At 37.1% G+C, this 16,652-nt stretch overlaps 1 protein-coding gene across 1 annotated transcript in view; it reads left to right on the forward strand.

The window, feature by feature from the left end:
- The window catches only part of GUCY2F (guanylate cyclase 2F, retinal), a 93,502-nt gene that overhangs the window by 45,038 nt on the left and 31,812 nt on the right, over window positions 1–16,652 (forward strand). Inside the window, exon 7 of the mRNA XM_028089751.1 lies at window positions 1,504–1,593. Within this exon, the coding sequence (XP_027945552.1) occupies window positions 1,504–1,593 (90 nt within the window). The remainder of the gene's footprint in view (window positions 1–1,503; window positions 1,594–16,652) is intronic.

The following is a 16,652-nucleotide window of genomic DNA, read 5'->3' on the forward strand; positions in this document are numbered from 1 at the left end:
GCTACAGGCAGGCGCGGATCCTGGACTTAACCTTGCTGGGCTCTGTGGGCAGTGAACCTGGCTGGCACAGTTCTGTTCAGCGGCTGAAGGCCTCTGAGAGCCATTCCCTAGTTAAAGGGTTTCAAGCTCCTTGGCTCGAAGATGCCCTCTAACCCAAAGTGCGGGCGTGTAACTCAGATGTCCGCAGCTCCCGTTATTAGCCTTTGCCTCTGGCAGGTCTCCAGATGCAGTGCCACAGCTGGATATATTCCTTAATAAGAGAGTGGTTACACTCTCTTATTCTTGGAATTTGACTGCACAGAGCTCTCTGCTTTATTATCTCTACTTGATGACAAATTGGTGCAGCCTGAAATGGAATCTCCAGGCTATAGGTAATAGATATGAAAGCACTTTGAAGGGTAAAGAGCACTGTGCAAATGCAAGGCATTATTATTATCAGGGAGAAAAAGGAATCTATATTTGTATTGCTTTTTTAAAAAATTTGGGTCGCACAGAAACTAGGGCTTGATGACTGATGAATCCTTGAGGCTATGCAAGGAGAAGAAAATTATCTATCAGGTGCTGGTGTTAAAGTGAAGACAATAAAATAATTGTTGTTTTTGACTTGACAGCAGCCTTAGAAATAGCTGCTTTGTACTTAAAAAGTCAGAAATAGACTTCTGAAAGAGTCTAGATTACTTGTATTACTGCGGTAGTATATTTGTGCATCCAAATAAGAAATGTTTAATCTACATTGAAGCCAATTGGTTTATGATTGAAGCATAAGAGGCCCCCAAAATGGCCTGTCCCACAAGAGAAAACTGGAGCAAGGTAAATGCAGAAAACAACTGCTGCGTTACATCTCCGGCCTTACATCTCCCACCATGGATGCCTCAAGGCAGTAAGAATTGCAACCGCCAACCATCATCATCAATCGCAGAGAACCTGGTGCTATATCACTTAGCAATGAATAAATGAAATGACCTAGCACTTTCTGCAGTTAGTGAAGGGAGTCATTGCAGAGTGGTATCATTCCTTTTCTGGGGTCTGCATACCTGCAATGGTTTCCTGGTCTTTAGTTAATTGGAATTTTTACCTTTCACTTCTCTGCATGACCTCATATTTAAACATTTGATTTATCTATCTATCTGTCTATCTATCTCTCTATTGGGACAGAGAGAGAGAGTGAGCGGGGGAGGGTCAGAGGGAGAAAGAGAGAGAGAATCTCAAGCAGACTCTCCGCTGAGCATGGAGCCTGACGCTGGGCTTGATCCCACTACCCTAAGATCATGACCTGAGGCGAAATTAAAAGTCTGATGCTTAGCCGACTGAGCCACCCTGGCATCCCTGCATGACCTCATTTTTAGCTCAAATACAGAATGTCTATGTGGTGGAGGGTGATGGAGGAAGAACAAAGCCTGTTTGAGTTGATGGTCTGATTATAAACCCTTCATGTGGAAGGAACATTGCTCTAAAGCTGTTGGCAACTAAGTCTGATCATTCCTCTCTGCCTTTTCTTTCTAGGGTGATTGGGTGTGGCTGAAAAAGTTCCCCTCTGGAGGTTTTGGAGACATTAAGTCCATCAAATCGAGTGCAAGTGATATGCTTGAAATGGTATGAGAAACCCTGGTTTATGTACATTCCCACTAAAATTAATCCCTTTCTCCAAAGTAACTAACATCAGCTGTTAGGAAGACCCCTTAACAAGTCAGTGTGGGAAACTGCAGGGTTGCTACTGGCTTGATATAACCATGTGATGCTATGGCAGAAGTATGGGCTCTGAAATCAAAGAGACATGAAGGATTCAATTTCCAGCTCTTTACCCACTTAAGAGCTATTTTAACTTGGGTAAGTCACCTAGCCCCCCTGAGCCTTACTTTCCTTATTTGTAAAGGAAATACTTCCCAGGGTTGGCATGAGGATGAAAAGAGATAATACACATAAAGCATCTTGCACATTTCCTGACATATAGCTTCTTTATAAAATGGTAGCTATTATGATTATTATTAAGTATATATCCCATAATCATTCAAAATCTCCAGTTGCCAGGCCTAGAAAAGTCATCTTGTAATTACTACTTGCATAAGAAAAATGGTGATTTCCCCAGTCCCACCAATTATGTTTAAAGAGTCCTTGGATGGTTTGTTTAAGGAAGCAGTATGTAAATAAGGATGATTCCTCCCAAACCATTTAAAATCTTGGCTCCTCCTTGAGCTTTGAGTCTGTAAAAGTTTCACAGAGCCTGTCCTTCAGACTCATGAGAGTGGGAATTTTAGGAAAGTAATAATAGATTTCTTCACATCTATGAAACAGGCAAGTTCAAATCAATCCGACAGGTATGAATCAGACACCTGCTACATCCTGAGCCCTGTACAAGTCAGAAAATAAAGGAAAGGAAGAAATGGGAGGTATGTGGCTCACCGTGGACAGGATGTATCCCAGGGATCAGATGAGATGTTATGATCTGCTATTTCTCTTATGTGTGGTTTTGATGCTTGGAGCTGATGGTAAAATAATGAGAGATGAATCCAGAAGGGGGACCAATGCCAGAGCTAGAATAGACAATCCACACTGGTTTGATGATCCAGGATGCTAAACAGGGAGCTAACTTCAAAGTTGGGAGCCAAACAGGCTCAAACTTAGGGGAGCTAATTAACTAGAAGTATGGAAATAAGAAGATAGGTATGGATCCAAGGTACAATGTGTCCATGATTTTTGGGTAATTTTTGATTTTGATATGACCTCAAACTTTTCATTCTTTGTTTATAAGCTTTTGTATATTATTTTTTTCTGAACCATTTGAAAGTAAGGTGTAGACATCCCGCCCTTTTATCTCTAAATACATCAGTGTGTATTTCCTAAAAAAGGCATTCTTGTATATAACTATGGTATAATTATCAAAGTTGGAAAATTAAACATTGATACAATAATATGAAACTACTGTCCATATTTCAATTTTGTCAATGGTCAAAATACATGATAGCTAATTTTCCCCAGGCCAGTTTCCAATCCAGGATCACATATTATGGTTAGTTGTCATGTCTCCTTAGTGTCTTTCATCCGGAACAGTTTCTCAGACTTTCTTTGTTTTTTTCTTTACCTGAATATTTTTTAAGAATTCAGGTCAGTGATTTGGTAGATGGTCCCTCAATTTGGATTTATCCCATGTTCCTCATGGTTAGATTTAGGTTATGCATCTTTAAGCAGAATACTACAGAAGTGATGTGTTATTCTTTTCAGTGCTTTATATCAGGATGCACACAATATCAATTGTCCCAGTTGTGATGTTAATTTTGATTATTTGGTTTTGGTGGTTTCAAAATCTACTAAATTTCTCCAGTATAGAGTTACTGTCTTCTTCCCATTGTAATTAGCACATAATCTGTAAACAGATACTTTAAGTCTGTGTAAATATCTTGTTTTTCATCAAACTTTTGCTCACTAATTTTAGAACCCATTGATTTTCTTTTTTTTCTTTTTAAATTTTAAATTTTAAATTTTTTTCATTTTTTAAATTTTAATTCAATTAATTCACATATAATGTCTTATATTGGTTTCAAAGGTACCCATTGATTTTCTAACTCCAGTGTTCTTTCTGTGTTTATTGGTTGGTATTGTAGTGTTAAGAAAGAGCCTTACCTTTTCTACCATTTATTTATTTATTCATATATTTATATCAGCATGCATATATGGATTTTTAATTTTATTCAGATCTATCTATCATCTATCTAAAACCACGAATTCATATGAATACTTCCAATTATAATTGAATGCCACAGAGTTCATTTTGTCTTTTCCCCTTTCCATATTGTGACTCTGTTCTTTAATAGTGAGAAAACTGGCTCCCATTATTCTCATGACATCTTTTTACATGTCCCCTTACTGACTCGTGTGGCCATGTCAGGTGCAGATAGCAACTCAGCTCTAGGGAGAAGGACAGAGTTTTCCAGAATTTACCATGTGAAAGGCCCCAATTCCTTTCTAGTGCTTTTATGAAGCAGGAGACGGAATTGACTGTGCCATCACTGTGCACATGTCCAACACTGCCTTGGCATCTTATGTGCCTTCATGATCTTAAAATGTTGGGACTGGATATCAGGAGCCAGACTGGAAAGCAGATCTTGGTGAGCCAGCTATAGAAAAGAGCCCTGCACAATGAGATGGATGTTCTTGAAAGGCAAACAGCTGGCGTCAGAAGGCCAAAGGACTGATGACTTTCAATATCCCTTTAGGGCCTGAATTTCTGCAAAAATGTGTGTAGGAAAATCAGGCAGTATCTCCCAGGCTCATGTTCTTCACCATCATCTGCAGCCGATTGGCATATTCCCTGTGCCACCTAACACCTTGGCTACTTAGTTCTTTGCCATATAATCTGTAATCATCTTTTCTTCCATTCCACTTTGGCCATCCACTGCTATCAGTATACCTTGGCCTTTTCATCATCTATAATTGCTACTGAAAATGCTTTACCTCCAAAATCATAGATTCAGACATCATACTCTTTGATTGTATCCTCTTTTTCTTTCACCTGTGCCTGTATATTACAGCAGGTCTTCCTGTCTACTGACTTCTGCTTTCTTCCAACCCAGAAACCCTTGTTTTGTGTCCATTTAGATTCCATAATCCATCATTTGAACACATTCTTATTTCTGACTTTCTAGTCAAACACATCTACAAAATCCAAATTCTGGACGATCCTAACTCTTGACTTTCTCTGTGCCTGCACTTAAATAGCCAAGTATCAGAGCAGAAAGTCATGCAGCAAGGTATATTGTTTTCATTATAAATTCATGTTTCTCTTCTTAAAGTGCCCTTTACCACTGTCCTTTAGGTCCATTATACTTTGTTGGTTAGTTCACTTTCTACAACTCATACTTCAAAGATTCTCCATGCTCCTTCAATCTTCAATGTTCTTCTTTTTCTTTGTTTTTACTATTACCATTCTGCTCCAAACCACCATCAACTTCCAGTGGAACTATTGCAATTGTCTTTTTTTAAGGTAATTTTTTAAAAGCCATTTTAGGTTCACAACAAAATTGAATAGGAAGTACAGAGTTCCCATATGCCCACTGCCCAAACTACATGCATGGCCTCCCCCACTATCAACATCCTGAACCAGAGTGGTACATTTGTCATAGCTGATTAACATACATTGATACATCATTATCACCCTAAGTCTGTAGTTTACTTTAGGGTTCACTCTTGGTTTTGTATGTTCTGTGGGTTTTTAGAAATGTATAATGACATGTATCTATCATAATAGTAACATGCAGAATAGTTTCAACGCCCTAAACATCCTCTGTGCTCCACTTACTCATACCTCCCTCTCCCTAGTGCCTGACAACCACTGGCAATTGTCTTTCAACTACTCTTTCCACATCTACTTTTATCACTCTCAAATCTTTTCTCCACTTTGCAAAGTGGTCTTTTCCAAAATAGAATCTGATCTTGTCAGTTTTCTACCTAAATCTCTTTAAATAGATTCCTATTGCTCTTTTCTTTGTGTGGAGATTTTAAATTACAGGTTCAATTTCTGGAATAGATAGTGGACTATTTAAACCTTTTACTTCCTTTTGTACCACTTTTGGTAAGTTATGGCTTAAAAGAAGATTGTCCATTTCACATATGCTGTGAAACTCACTGGCACAAAGATGTACCTAATAAGCTCATGCAATCTTCTTTTTTTTTTTAAAGATTTTTTTATTTATTTGAGAGAGAGAGAATGAGAGATAGAAAGAACGAGAGGGAAGAGGGTCAGAGGGAGAAGCAGACTCCCCATGGAGCAGGGAGCCTGATGTGGGACTCGATCCCGGGACTCCAGGATCATGACCTGAGCTGAAGGCAGTCACTCAACCAACTGAGCCACCCAGGCGCCCTCTCATGCAATCTTCTAAGTAGCCTTAGGATCTCTAGTGATGCCCCCTTTTTTCATTCTTGATATTGATAGTTTGTGTTTTCTTTTTCTTGATCAGTTTTGCTAGAGGACTATGGATTTTTAAAATCTTTTCCAAAGATCAACTTTTGGTTTTGTTGATTTTTCTTTAGTGTATGTGTGCTTTCTAGTTCATTGATTTATATTCTTACTATTTCCTTCTTTTCTACTTTCTGTGGTTTTTTAAAAGGATTTTTTATTTATTCATTTGAGAGAGACAGAGAGCAAGCAAGAGCATGAGTGGGGGGAGGGGCAGAGGGAGAGGGAAAGGCAGACTCCCTGCTGAGCAAGGTGCCCAACACATGGGGCTCCATCCCAGGACCCCAGGATCATGACCTGAGCTGAAGGCAGACACTTAACTTATTGAGCCACCCAGGCGCCCTTACTTTCTATGTTTTTAATTTGTTGCTCTTTTTAATTTTTTAAACTGGAAATCTTCCTTATTTTCTAATATAGTCACTTAAAGCTAGAACATTCCTTCTAAATACTGCTTCAGCTACATCCTGGAAGTCTTTCTTTTCTTTTTAAAAATTTTATTATGGAAAATAGCAAACATATACAAAAGAAACAGAATAATATAACCAAACACCATATGCCCATCACCCAGCTTCAAAATTTATCAACATTCTACCATTATTATTTCATCTCTAACTTGGTTATTATTGCTATTGTTATTATTTTGCAGCTCTCTATTTTTGAGGTACAATTATACACACTGAAATGCCCATATTATAGATCTATAATTTTGATAAAGGGATATGCCCATATAGTCTAGACGTTATCATGATATAGAATAGGGATCAGCAAACTATGGCCCATGGGCCAAATCTGGCCATGGCCTGGTTTTCACAGCCCGGAAGCTAAAAATGTTTTTTCATTTTTAAATGACTGTAAAAACAACAACAAAAAAAGGAAAGCAAAGATTATGCAACAGAAACAGTATATGATCTGCAAAGCATAAAATATTTATTATATGTACCTTTACAGAAAAAGATTGCTGACCCCTGATATGAAACATTTCTTTCTTTCCAGAAAGTTCCTTTGTGTTCTTCAGTAAATTTGTGCCTCCCACAAAGAGGGAAACACTGTTCCAGGGTTTTTCCTATCTTACATTAATTTTGCTTCTTCTATAACCTCATAGAAGTGGTATCATACAGCATCCCAACTGATATTAATCTGTGTTATTGTGTGTGTATAAATAGCTTGTTCTTTTCATTGACAAGTAGTATTCAATTTTATGAATGCAGCACAATTTAATTATGTATTTTCCTGTTGATGGGCATTTGGGCTCATTCCAATTCTGTCTATTGTGAATAAAGCTGCTAGGAATATGCTTTTTACAAGTCTCTATTTATTTATTTTTATTTTATTATGTTATGTTAATCGCAAGTCTTTTTATGGACACATATTTTAATTTCTTTTGGTTAAACACTTAGGAGTGGAATTTCTATGTTAAAGTATAGTGTACATTTAAGTTTATAAGACACTATCAAACCTTTTCCCATTTTAATTTCCTGCATGCAAGTTATGAGAGTTCCCTTTGCTCTACATCATCAGCAATATTTGATACTGTCAGCCTTTATAGTTTTAGCCATTCTAGTGGGCTTATAGGGGTATCTCATTGGTTTTTAAAACAATTTTTTTTATTAAGTAATCTCTATGCTCAAGGTGGGGCTTGAATTCACAACTCTGAGATCAAGAGTGTGTGCTCTGCTGTGAATTGTTTAAGACTGATTAATCACAGACCTGTACCTCTGAAACAAATAATACATTATAGGTTAAAAAAAAAGATAGTAGGAAGAGAAAAATGAAGAGGGAGGAATCAGAGGGGCAGATGAACCATGAGAGACTATGGACTCTGAGAAACAAAGGGTTTTAGAGGGGAAGGGGGCTGGGGGATGGGTTAGCCCGGTGTTGGGTATTAAGGAGGGCACATACTGCATGGAACACTGGGTGTTATATGCAAACAATGAATCATGGAACACTACATCAAAAACTAATGATGTAATGTATGGTGACTAACATAACATAATAAAAAAAAAAGAAAAAAGAGTTGCATGCTCTACCAACTGAGCCATCCAGGTACCCCCTCACTGGTTTTTTTCTTAATTTTTAATTTTTATTTTTAATATATTTTTATTTTGAGAGAGAGAGAGAGCACACCAGCAGGGGTGGGAGTGGAGGGGCAGAAGAAGAGGGAGAGAATCCCAAGCAGGCTCCACGCTCAGTGCAGAGCCCAACACAGGGCTGGATCTCCCAACCCCGAGGTCATGACCTGAGCCAAAATCAAGAGTTGGACACTTACTTAACCAACTGAGCCACCCAGGCACCCCTTAAATTTTTATTTTTAATTATGATAAAAACATAACAAAATTTACCATTTCTAAGTATACAATTCAGTAGTGTTAAGTATATTTACATTATTTTTGCAACACATTGTCTCAACTCTTTCATATTGCAAAACTGAAATTCTGTATCGCTTAAACAACTCCCCTTACCCACCCCCCTCCAACTCCTTATAACCACCATTCTGTTTTCTGTTTCTGTGAATTTGACTACTTTAGCTATCTCATATGAGTGGAATCATACAGCCTTTGTCTTTTTTTGTGACTGGCTTATTTTACATAGTATCATTGTGTTTTTAAAATAGATTTTTATTGAGGTTTAATTAGATGTTCTATTCAATGAATTTTGACAATTGCATACATTTCTGTAACCACTCCCCAAAACAAAATATAGAATCTGTCCATCATCCTAGAAAGTTCCATTTCCCTTCTCAGTCATTGCCCCTAGCCCAGAGGCAACTACTGTTCTGATTTTTGTCATCATAAATTAGTATTTTTTTCCATTCTTAGATTTCATATAAATAAAATAATGCAATGTATACTCTTACATGTCTGGCTTTTCTCTCTCAACATAGTACTTTTTAAGGTTAATTCACGTTTTTGAATGTAACACTAGTTCATTTTTTAAAATCGCTGAGTAGTATTTCATTTTATAAATATATCACAATTTGTTTATCATTCTCCTGCTGATGAACATCTGGCTAGTTTCTAGTTTTTTGGTGTAATGAATAGGGCAACTGTAATCTTTTTTAGTTGTGAAAAAACACAAAATTAGCCTTTTAACTTTTTTTTTTTTTACAAAGAATCAACTTTAATTTCAGGTATAGAATTTAGTGATTCATCACTTACATACAATACCCAGGGCTCATCACAACAAGTGCCCTCCTTAACTATTTTTAAATATACAGTTCAGTTCTGTTAAGTATAATCATTTGTTGTAAACAGATCTCCAGAACTTTTTTATCTTGCAAATCTGAAACTCTGTCTCCATTAAGCAATAACTCTCTTTTTCCCCTCCCTCCAATTCCTACTAACACCATTCTACTTTCTGTTTCTGTGAATGTGACTACTCTAGACAACTTATATAAGTGGAATCATACAGCACTGGTGTTTTTGTGACTGACTTATTTCATGTAGCATAATGTCTCCAAGGCTCATCCTTGTGGTAACATGTGACTGGATTTCCTTCCTTCTTAGGGCTGATCAATATTCCATTGTATGCTATTCACTCATTTCTTGATGGACATTTTGGTTGCTTCCTCTGCTTGGCTACTGTGAATAGTGCTCCTGTGAATATGGGTTTGCAGATATCTCTCTGAGACTCTGTTTTTAATTCATTGGGTATATACCCAGAAGTGGGATTACTGTATCATATGGTAGCTCTATTTTTTATTTTTTGAGGAATCATCATACAATTTCCCACAGTGGTTACACCATTTAATTACACTCCTTTCAACAGTACATGAGGCTTTTAATTTCTCCGTATCTTTGCTAGTGCTTGTTATTTTCATTTTTTAAAAAATTTTTTGGTAGTAGCCACCCTAGGGGGTGTGCCATGATATCTCACTGTGGTTTTGATTTGCACTTCTCTGATAATTAGTGATGTTGAGTATCTTTTAATAGGCAACTATAAATGTTTTAATGTTTTTTTGTGAACATATATTTTCGTTTCTCTTGTGTAAATACTTAAAGAGTGGACTAACTGAAGGGTGCCTAGCTGGCTCAGTCGGTAGAGCATGCAATTCTTGGTCTCAGGATTGTGAACTCGAGCCGCATGTTGGGTGTAGAGATCAGTTAAGAAAATAAAATCTTAAAAAAAAAAAGAATAGACTAAATGAGTCATAGAACAGATACAAGTGTAACTTTATATAAAACATCCAAACAGTTCTTCTAATTGGTTATAACATTTTACACTACTATCAGAAATGTATGGATGTTCCATTTGTTCTAAATTCTCAGAAGCATCTTTTTGATATTTGCCTTTCTGGTGTGTGTGAAATGGTATCTTATTGTGGTTTTAATTTGCATTTTCTTGATGGCTAAAGTGGTTGACCACCTTTTCATATGTTTATAATTTATTTGTGTATCTTCTTTTGTGAATTGCCCATTCAAATTTTTGCCATTTAATAAAAAACTGGGGTATTTTTTGTCTTTTAATTTTTGAACTGTAGACATTCTTCATGTATCCTGGATATAAACCTTTGGTCAGATACATGTTTTATAATATTTTTCCTCCATCTGTGGCTTGTTTATTTTCTTAGTGGTATCTCTTGACAAGCAAAATTTTTAATTTTGAGGAAGGTCAATCTATTATTTTATTTTATTTTTATTTCATTTTATTGCCCATAAATCCTTACCTATTCCAAGATTCTAGATTTAGGACTATGACCCATCTTGAATTAGTTTTTGTGTATGGACTGAGATAGTGAACAAGGTTCACTGTTTTTCCATAAAGATATCCAGTGTTCCTACAGCAATTGCTTAAAAAAAGCTTTCCTTTCTCCACTGAGTTAGCTTTTCAATTTGGTAAAAATCAAATGACTATATATATGTAGGTATATTTTTGGACTCTACTATGTTTCACAAACTCATTAATGTACTCTACTGCCAATATCACACTGCTTATCATAGCTCTAGAGTAAGTCTTAACGTCAAGTGGTGTAAACTCCTCCAACTTGTTCTTTTTCAAGATTGTTTTGGATAGCGTCGTTCATTTTAATCTTAAATAAATTCTAGAATTAGCTTCTTTTACTTAAGCAAAGGCTTCAGGAACTTTTGATAATAATTGTATGAATTTATAAACCAACTTAGCGACAATGGACATCTTAACAATATTGAATCTTCCAGTCCATTAATGTGGTATAGATCTTCATTTATTTAAGTTTTCTTTAATTTTTCTCATCAGTGTTTTGATGATCTCACATTATATTGAGTAGAATTGGTGAAGAAAGACATCTTTGCCTTGCTCTTGACTCAAGAGGAAAATGATTTAATGTTTTACTGTTGGGTTTGATGTTACCTGAAGGGTTTTTCACACGTCCCTATTTCTGATTTTCTGTGAAAATTTTTTTAATCATGAGGAGTTTTTTTAATATATTCTCTGACTGCCTTCAAAAGTTTATCTTTAGATTTCAGGCATCTGACTATGATGTGTCTAGGTGTAGTTTTCTTTGTATTTAATCTGTTTGGGGTTCACGTTCTGAACTTCTTGGATCTTTAAATTGATTTTCAAATGGCAGGAGTGTGAGTGTTATGTTCCTAAGTTGTTTGTGTTTCTTCTGTTTGGGGTTCAGTGAAGTTTCTTCAATATTTCAATTGACGTCTTTCAACAAATTCAAGAAGTTTGGGGCCACCGTTTCTTATATTTTTTTCCTTTTCCATTCTCTCTTGTATCCTTTTGAAACTGAAGTTTTGTATTGCTAGACTGCCTGCTATTGTCCCACAGATCCCTGAGACTCTACTCATTTTATCCCCAATCTTTTTTCTCTCTGTTGTTCAGATTAGTGTATTTTTTATTGCTCTTTCCTCAAGTTCATTGACTTTTCTGTCATTTCCTAAGCCAATCTAGTGAATTTTATATTTTCTAGCTATAGAATTTCCATTTGATTCATATTTATAGTTTCTGTTTCTCTGCTGATATTCCCTATCTGTATATTCATTTTGCATATATTGTCTTTTAAGTCCTCAAATATATTTGGAATATCTGCTTTAAAGTTCTTTTCTGTTGGCTGCAACATCTATATCATCTCAGGGTTGATTTTTACTGACTGCTTTTATTTTTTTGAGTATAGGTCACATTTTCCTCTTTCTTCACATATCTAAGGCTTTTTGGTTGATTGCTGAACATTATGAATGATACAGTTTCTGCCTTCAAGTCATGTCCAGTTTGGGGAATACAGTCTCACAAAACAAAAACAAAAAACACAAATTCTACCAATTTTAGTGTGTTTTTCAGGTTCACCTTTACCTCCATTTGTGTGTTTGGTCGCTCTCTACTGCCTTCATGGTTTAAAAAATATTGGTCCATATGTTATGGGGGTTTTGGTCTATTTTGCTGATTTTCTCTTTTTCCCAGCAAAGCCCTTCTGCTAGGCTAAACCTGATCTTCAGCTTTTCCAAGGATTAGCAAATGTCCCCAGGGAAGAAAATGCCTGGCAACAATCTGCTTATCTCAGAAGGGCTCCTGCCCCTCTTAATTTCAGGTCCTTTTTTTTTTTTTTTTTTTTTTTGCTTATACATATCTTTGTCATCTTTTAAAATATGATATTTTTGCAATTTATCTGGCTTTCTAATGTTGTGGTATCGGGAATGGTAGTCTGCCATGACTTACTACATCCTACATGGTATAGAAGTGCCTCTAATTGCTGTTAATATCAAGAAAAAGCTACTTAAAATGGTCTATTAGATCCTCCATGGTGTGACTCTGCCCTGCCTGCCTCTTCAGCCTTATCTCATACCACAATATTTCCCTTACCCTCGCTGCATCAGCCACACTGGCTTTTTTTCAGTCCTTGGATTGTGATATGCTCCTAGCACAGAGCCTTTTCACATGCTATTCCAATCTCTGGAATACTTTTCTCTCCCTTCTTTGCCTGGTTAATTCCACTTATCTTTTAGCTCCCAGCTCAATTATCACTTACCAGGAACCCTCCCTCAACCTCTCTGATTGGTCAAAGCCCCAATTATACATACTTAGATTATGTATCTCTCCTTTATAGGACTTGTCAGAGTTGCAAGTTTACATTTCTTTTTTTTAAAGATTTTATTTATTTATTTGACAGGGAGGGAGAGTGCAAGCACAAGCAGGGGGAGCAGCAGGCTGAGGGAGAAGGAGAAGCAGGCTCCCTGCTGAACAAGGAGCCCGATGCGGGGCTCCATCCCAGAAACCCAGGATCATGACCTGAGCTGAAGGCAGGCACTTAACCTATTGAGCCACGCAGGTGCCCCACAATATTTGTAAAATATTATACAAAAGTATAATATTTTGTTCACCATTTGTGGCTAACCCTTACCTCAGGGCCTAACATATAGTAAGGAACTCAATACATGTTTGTTAAATTAATGAAGTGTTACTGGCAGGAAACATAGCATCAGGAATCTTCCACTATTACCTGGTTAATATCTACTATATGACCATTGACCTCTGGGTGGTAAAGAGTGAATAGACTGATACAAGGGTAGGAGGTCTTGAACAATAGCTCTCTACAATGAAACAAAACAAAATGAAATAGAGGAAGAAGACATAGCAGCCATTTAGTCCATGGAGGTAGAAAATCTTATGGCCAAAATAGGTAGCAACAGCTGATATAGAAATGGCAGGCATTGATGTGGAGAATTAAATTTTCATAAGGGTCCATACCTAACACTAGGACAGTATTGCAGCTGCAGGGCAAGTAGGAATTATTCTGATGTTACAATGTCCCAGAAACATTGTCAGGCACCAAAAGGCATCTTTAAGATAACTTAAGCTAATGCTTGACTCAGGAGCAGGTTTCTCTGGTGATTGTATGCTTAAAGGTTTCATGTCAGATGCAGTACTAACAAACATCTTGGGAGACAGGACAATTTAACTCTTGAACATTTGATGATAACCACTTAGGGGCATATTATTGAAGGGGTGAAGTACATGCCTATCCAGTAAATGTTCAGATGACCTTCTTGCTAAAAAAGGTGTTCCAAACATTCCCTGTTTCCTGGGGTTGTCCAAAATATCAGTAGGACATGACAGCATGTAGGTATCTACCTGTTCCTATATGGGCTCTTCTCTATTGGTTGTAACTGAGGACATATGACTGTAACGATCTAGGGAAAACCTGGGTCTGAACTTTTTCCATGCTAGGGCTACTAGTGTTAAGCTAGGTTCTATAACAAATAGACTCCCAAATATTTAATGTCTCAAACACAGCAGAAGTTTAGTTCTCATCTAAATAATAGTACAAGGTAGATGTTCTTTGTTGGCAGGTGACTTCCTTCTAATATTGGGATTCAGGGACCCAGGATATAACCATTTTATGGCTCTGCCATCTCCTAGGACCCTGGCATCATCTGCATTCATCTATACAAGTGAAAAATAACATGAAAGGCATATATTTACTTCTTAAAAGCCTTAACCTAGAAATGGCATGTATTACTTCCTCTTACATTTCACTGCTTAAAATTCAGTCATATGGCTACACTTAGCTCCAAGGGAGGCTGTAAAATGTGGACTAGTTGTTTTCCCAATAAGAGAGGAAACAGATTTGTGTTGAATAGCTAACAGACATAACACTTTGTATTCTGTCTTCCAAAAGAGGTTTAGAACCCCATAGTTTTGGCTGCTTGGTTCATAAGAGATGGCACAATAAAACCTTAATAGTAAGTGCCCACTTTGCTACGTGTGGGCTGAATTTCCATGTTCGCCTTACCTGATTTAAGCTGCATTGGACTAAGTGACTTGTGATGGGTGGCAGGCTTTTATGCTTAAAAGGCAGCTTTAATAGTCAATAGCTGCCATTCACACCAGGGATAATTTAACCTCAGCTTGGATCACCCTGTTGGAGTAGGTTCATATTCTAAGCCAGTATATTTCATCTCAATAAATGTCCCACCATACTCCCAATGCTCAAAATAGAATAATTTGTGATTTAATCCTTTCCCTTATTTTCCACATGAAATATGTATGTGTGTATATCTTTGTATACCTGTGTAAACATATTTATAGGTTAAGTTCCTATAATTAATAATTTATTACTGGTCAAATTCATCAGATATTTTTCTGTCTTCATCTTCATCTGACTTCTCTGGAATTTATAACATTTTCCTGAAATTCTTTCTGGCATTTGCCTCAATTTCCTGAAACTCTTCCTGTGGTGTTCTTAATATTGTTCTAAATAGTCTTTTCTCCACTTCCTTGGCCTTATTTCTAAGTCTATTTAAGATGTTCTTTCTTTTCCATTTTTTAATGTTGATGTTTCCCTCTTCTCTTTTTATTCCATATGTTTTCTTTGGGCTATCTCATCTACTCCCATTAATTTCATGTACCATGCTTTGCATGCTTACAGTTCCCAAGTTTATTTATCCAGATCAGACTTCTTTCCTGAGCCCCAAACCCTGAATATCCAACTGTCTTTGAAATAGTTCCACCTTAATGTCCCACAGGCACCTCATTCTTAAGATGTCCCAAACTGAATTAATCAGCCTTCCCCACCACCAAAATTTTGTTTTCCCATCTGTCTTGGGTCAGATTCTCTAAAAGCTGAGTCTGAGATGGAGTTTCTTATTCAAATTACTCGTTGAGAGAATGCTCCAAGAGAAAGGGAGTGAGGGAAGAAGGACAGGGCAGAAGTCATAGCTCAGCGAGTATGTGATCTCTGCTGGAGACTAGCTTCAGTATGATGTTATGGGAGAAATGCTGGAGTGCAAGTTATACCATGAGTCCCAGCTTGAGGCTAGGGAGTTAGACTTTTGTACCAACCCCAGGCTGTCAGTCATTGGCTAAGGTCTGTGGGAGGGACCTAACCTTTAAAGTAAGTTGGCTTCCATTTGGTTTGGGCTCTAGGACAATTTTCCCAAGAATGGGACAGCTGTGAGTAATCAGCCAACATTCACAGTGGCTGGGGAATGCACAGTAAAGGTGATATGGGTGGGACACCAACACATCCATTACTGCACCATCCCTGAATTCCTTATATTGGTGTGTGGCACTGCTATCTACCCAGGAATACCGGTAGAAATCTGGAAGTGATCATGGAGCTCTTTTCCCTCTCATCCCCTATTAAATAGTAAGAATAATAGGTAGCTGTTATTGAATGCCCATAATATAAATTTCAAATACCATAGCAAGGTTCTCAAAGATGCCTGGGATGTGGTTCCTGTCTATCTCTCCAGCCTTGTGTCTCATCTTCCTTCCCTGCACTCTGTTCTGGCCACCCTAAACCTGTTGCAATTTCCTCAACATAATATGCTCTCCCTCTCAGCCACTCCCACCCTGTCACCTTCACCTGGTCAACTCTTACTTGTTCTTCATGACTGTCAAGACATTACCTCTTCAGGGAAGCCTTCTTTGATCCTTCAGGCTGAATAAATATCTGAGCTCCCCCAACATGCCATTCTTCCTTCCGTAAGAATACATTTCACAGTAAAATACAGCTGTCAGCTTATTTGTAATATGAGCTCTTTTAGGACAGTGATTTCATTTTGTTTAACTCTGCATCTCTAGCATACGGTCCAGTTCCTTGGACATTGTGGGCACACACTAAATGATTCTTGCATTAGTGAAAAAATTAGTGATGCAAAGGGAAAATGTAGCCAAAATTCTAGATGTTTCTTCTGAAACAAATTTTGAAGATTTTGGCCTGATGTTTATGTAGGCTATTTATTTTAATAGATAAATATTCACAAATAGACAATCTATTCCA

The sequence above is a fragment of the Eumetopias jubatus genome, unplaced genomic scaffold (genome assembly GCF_037043125.1).
Source record: "Eumetopias jubatus isolate StellerSeaLion01/CBP00866 unplaced genomic scaffold, mEumJub1_p1.0 scaffold_11, whole genome shotgun sequence".
NCBI classification, from domain to species: domain Eukaryota; kingdom Metazoa; phylum Chordata; class Mammalia; order Carnivora; family Otariidae; genus Eumetopias; species Eumetopias jubatus.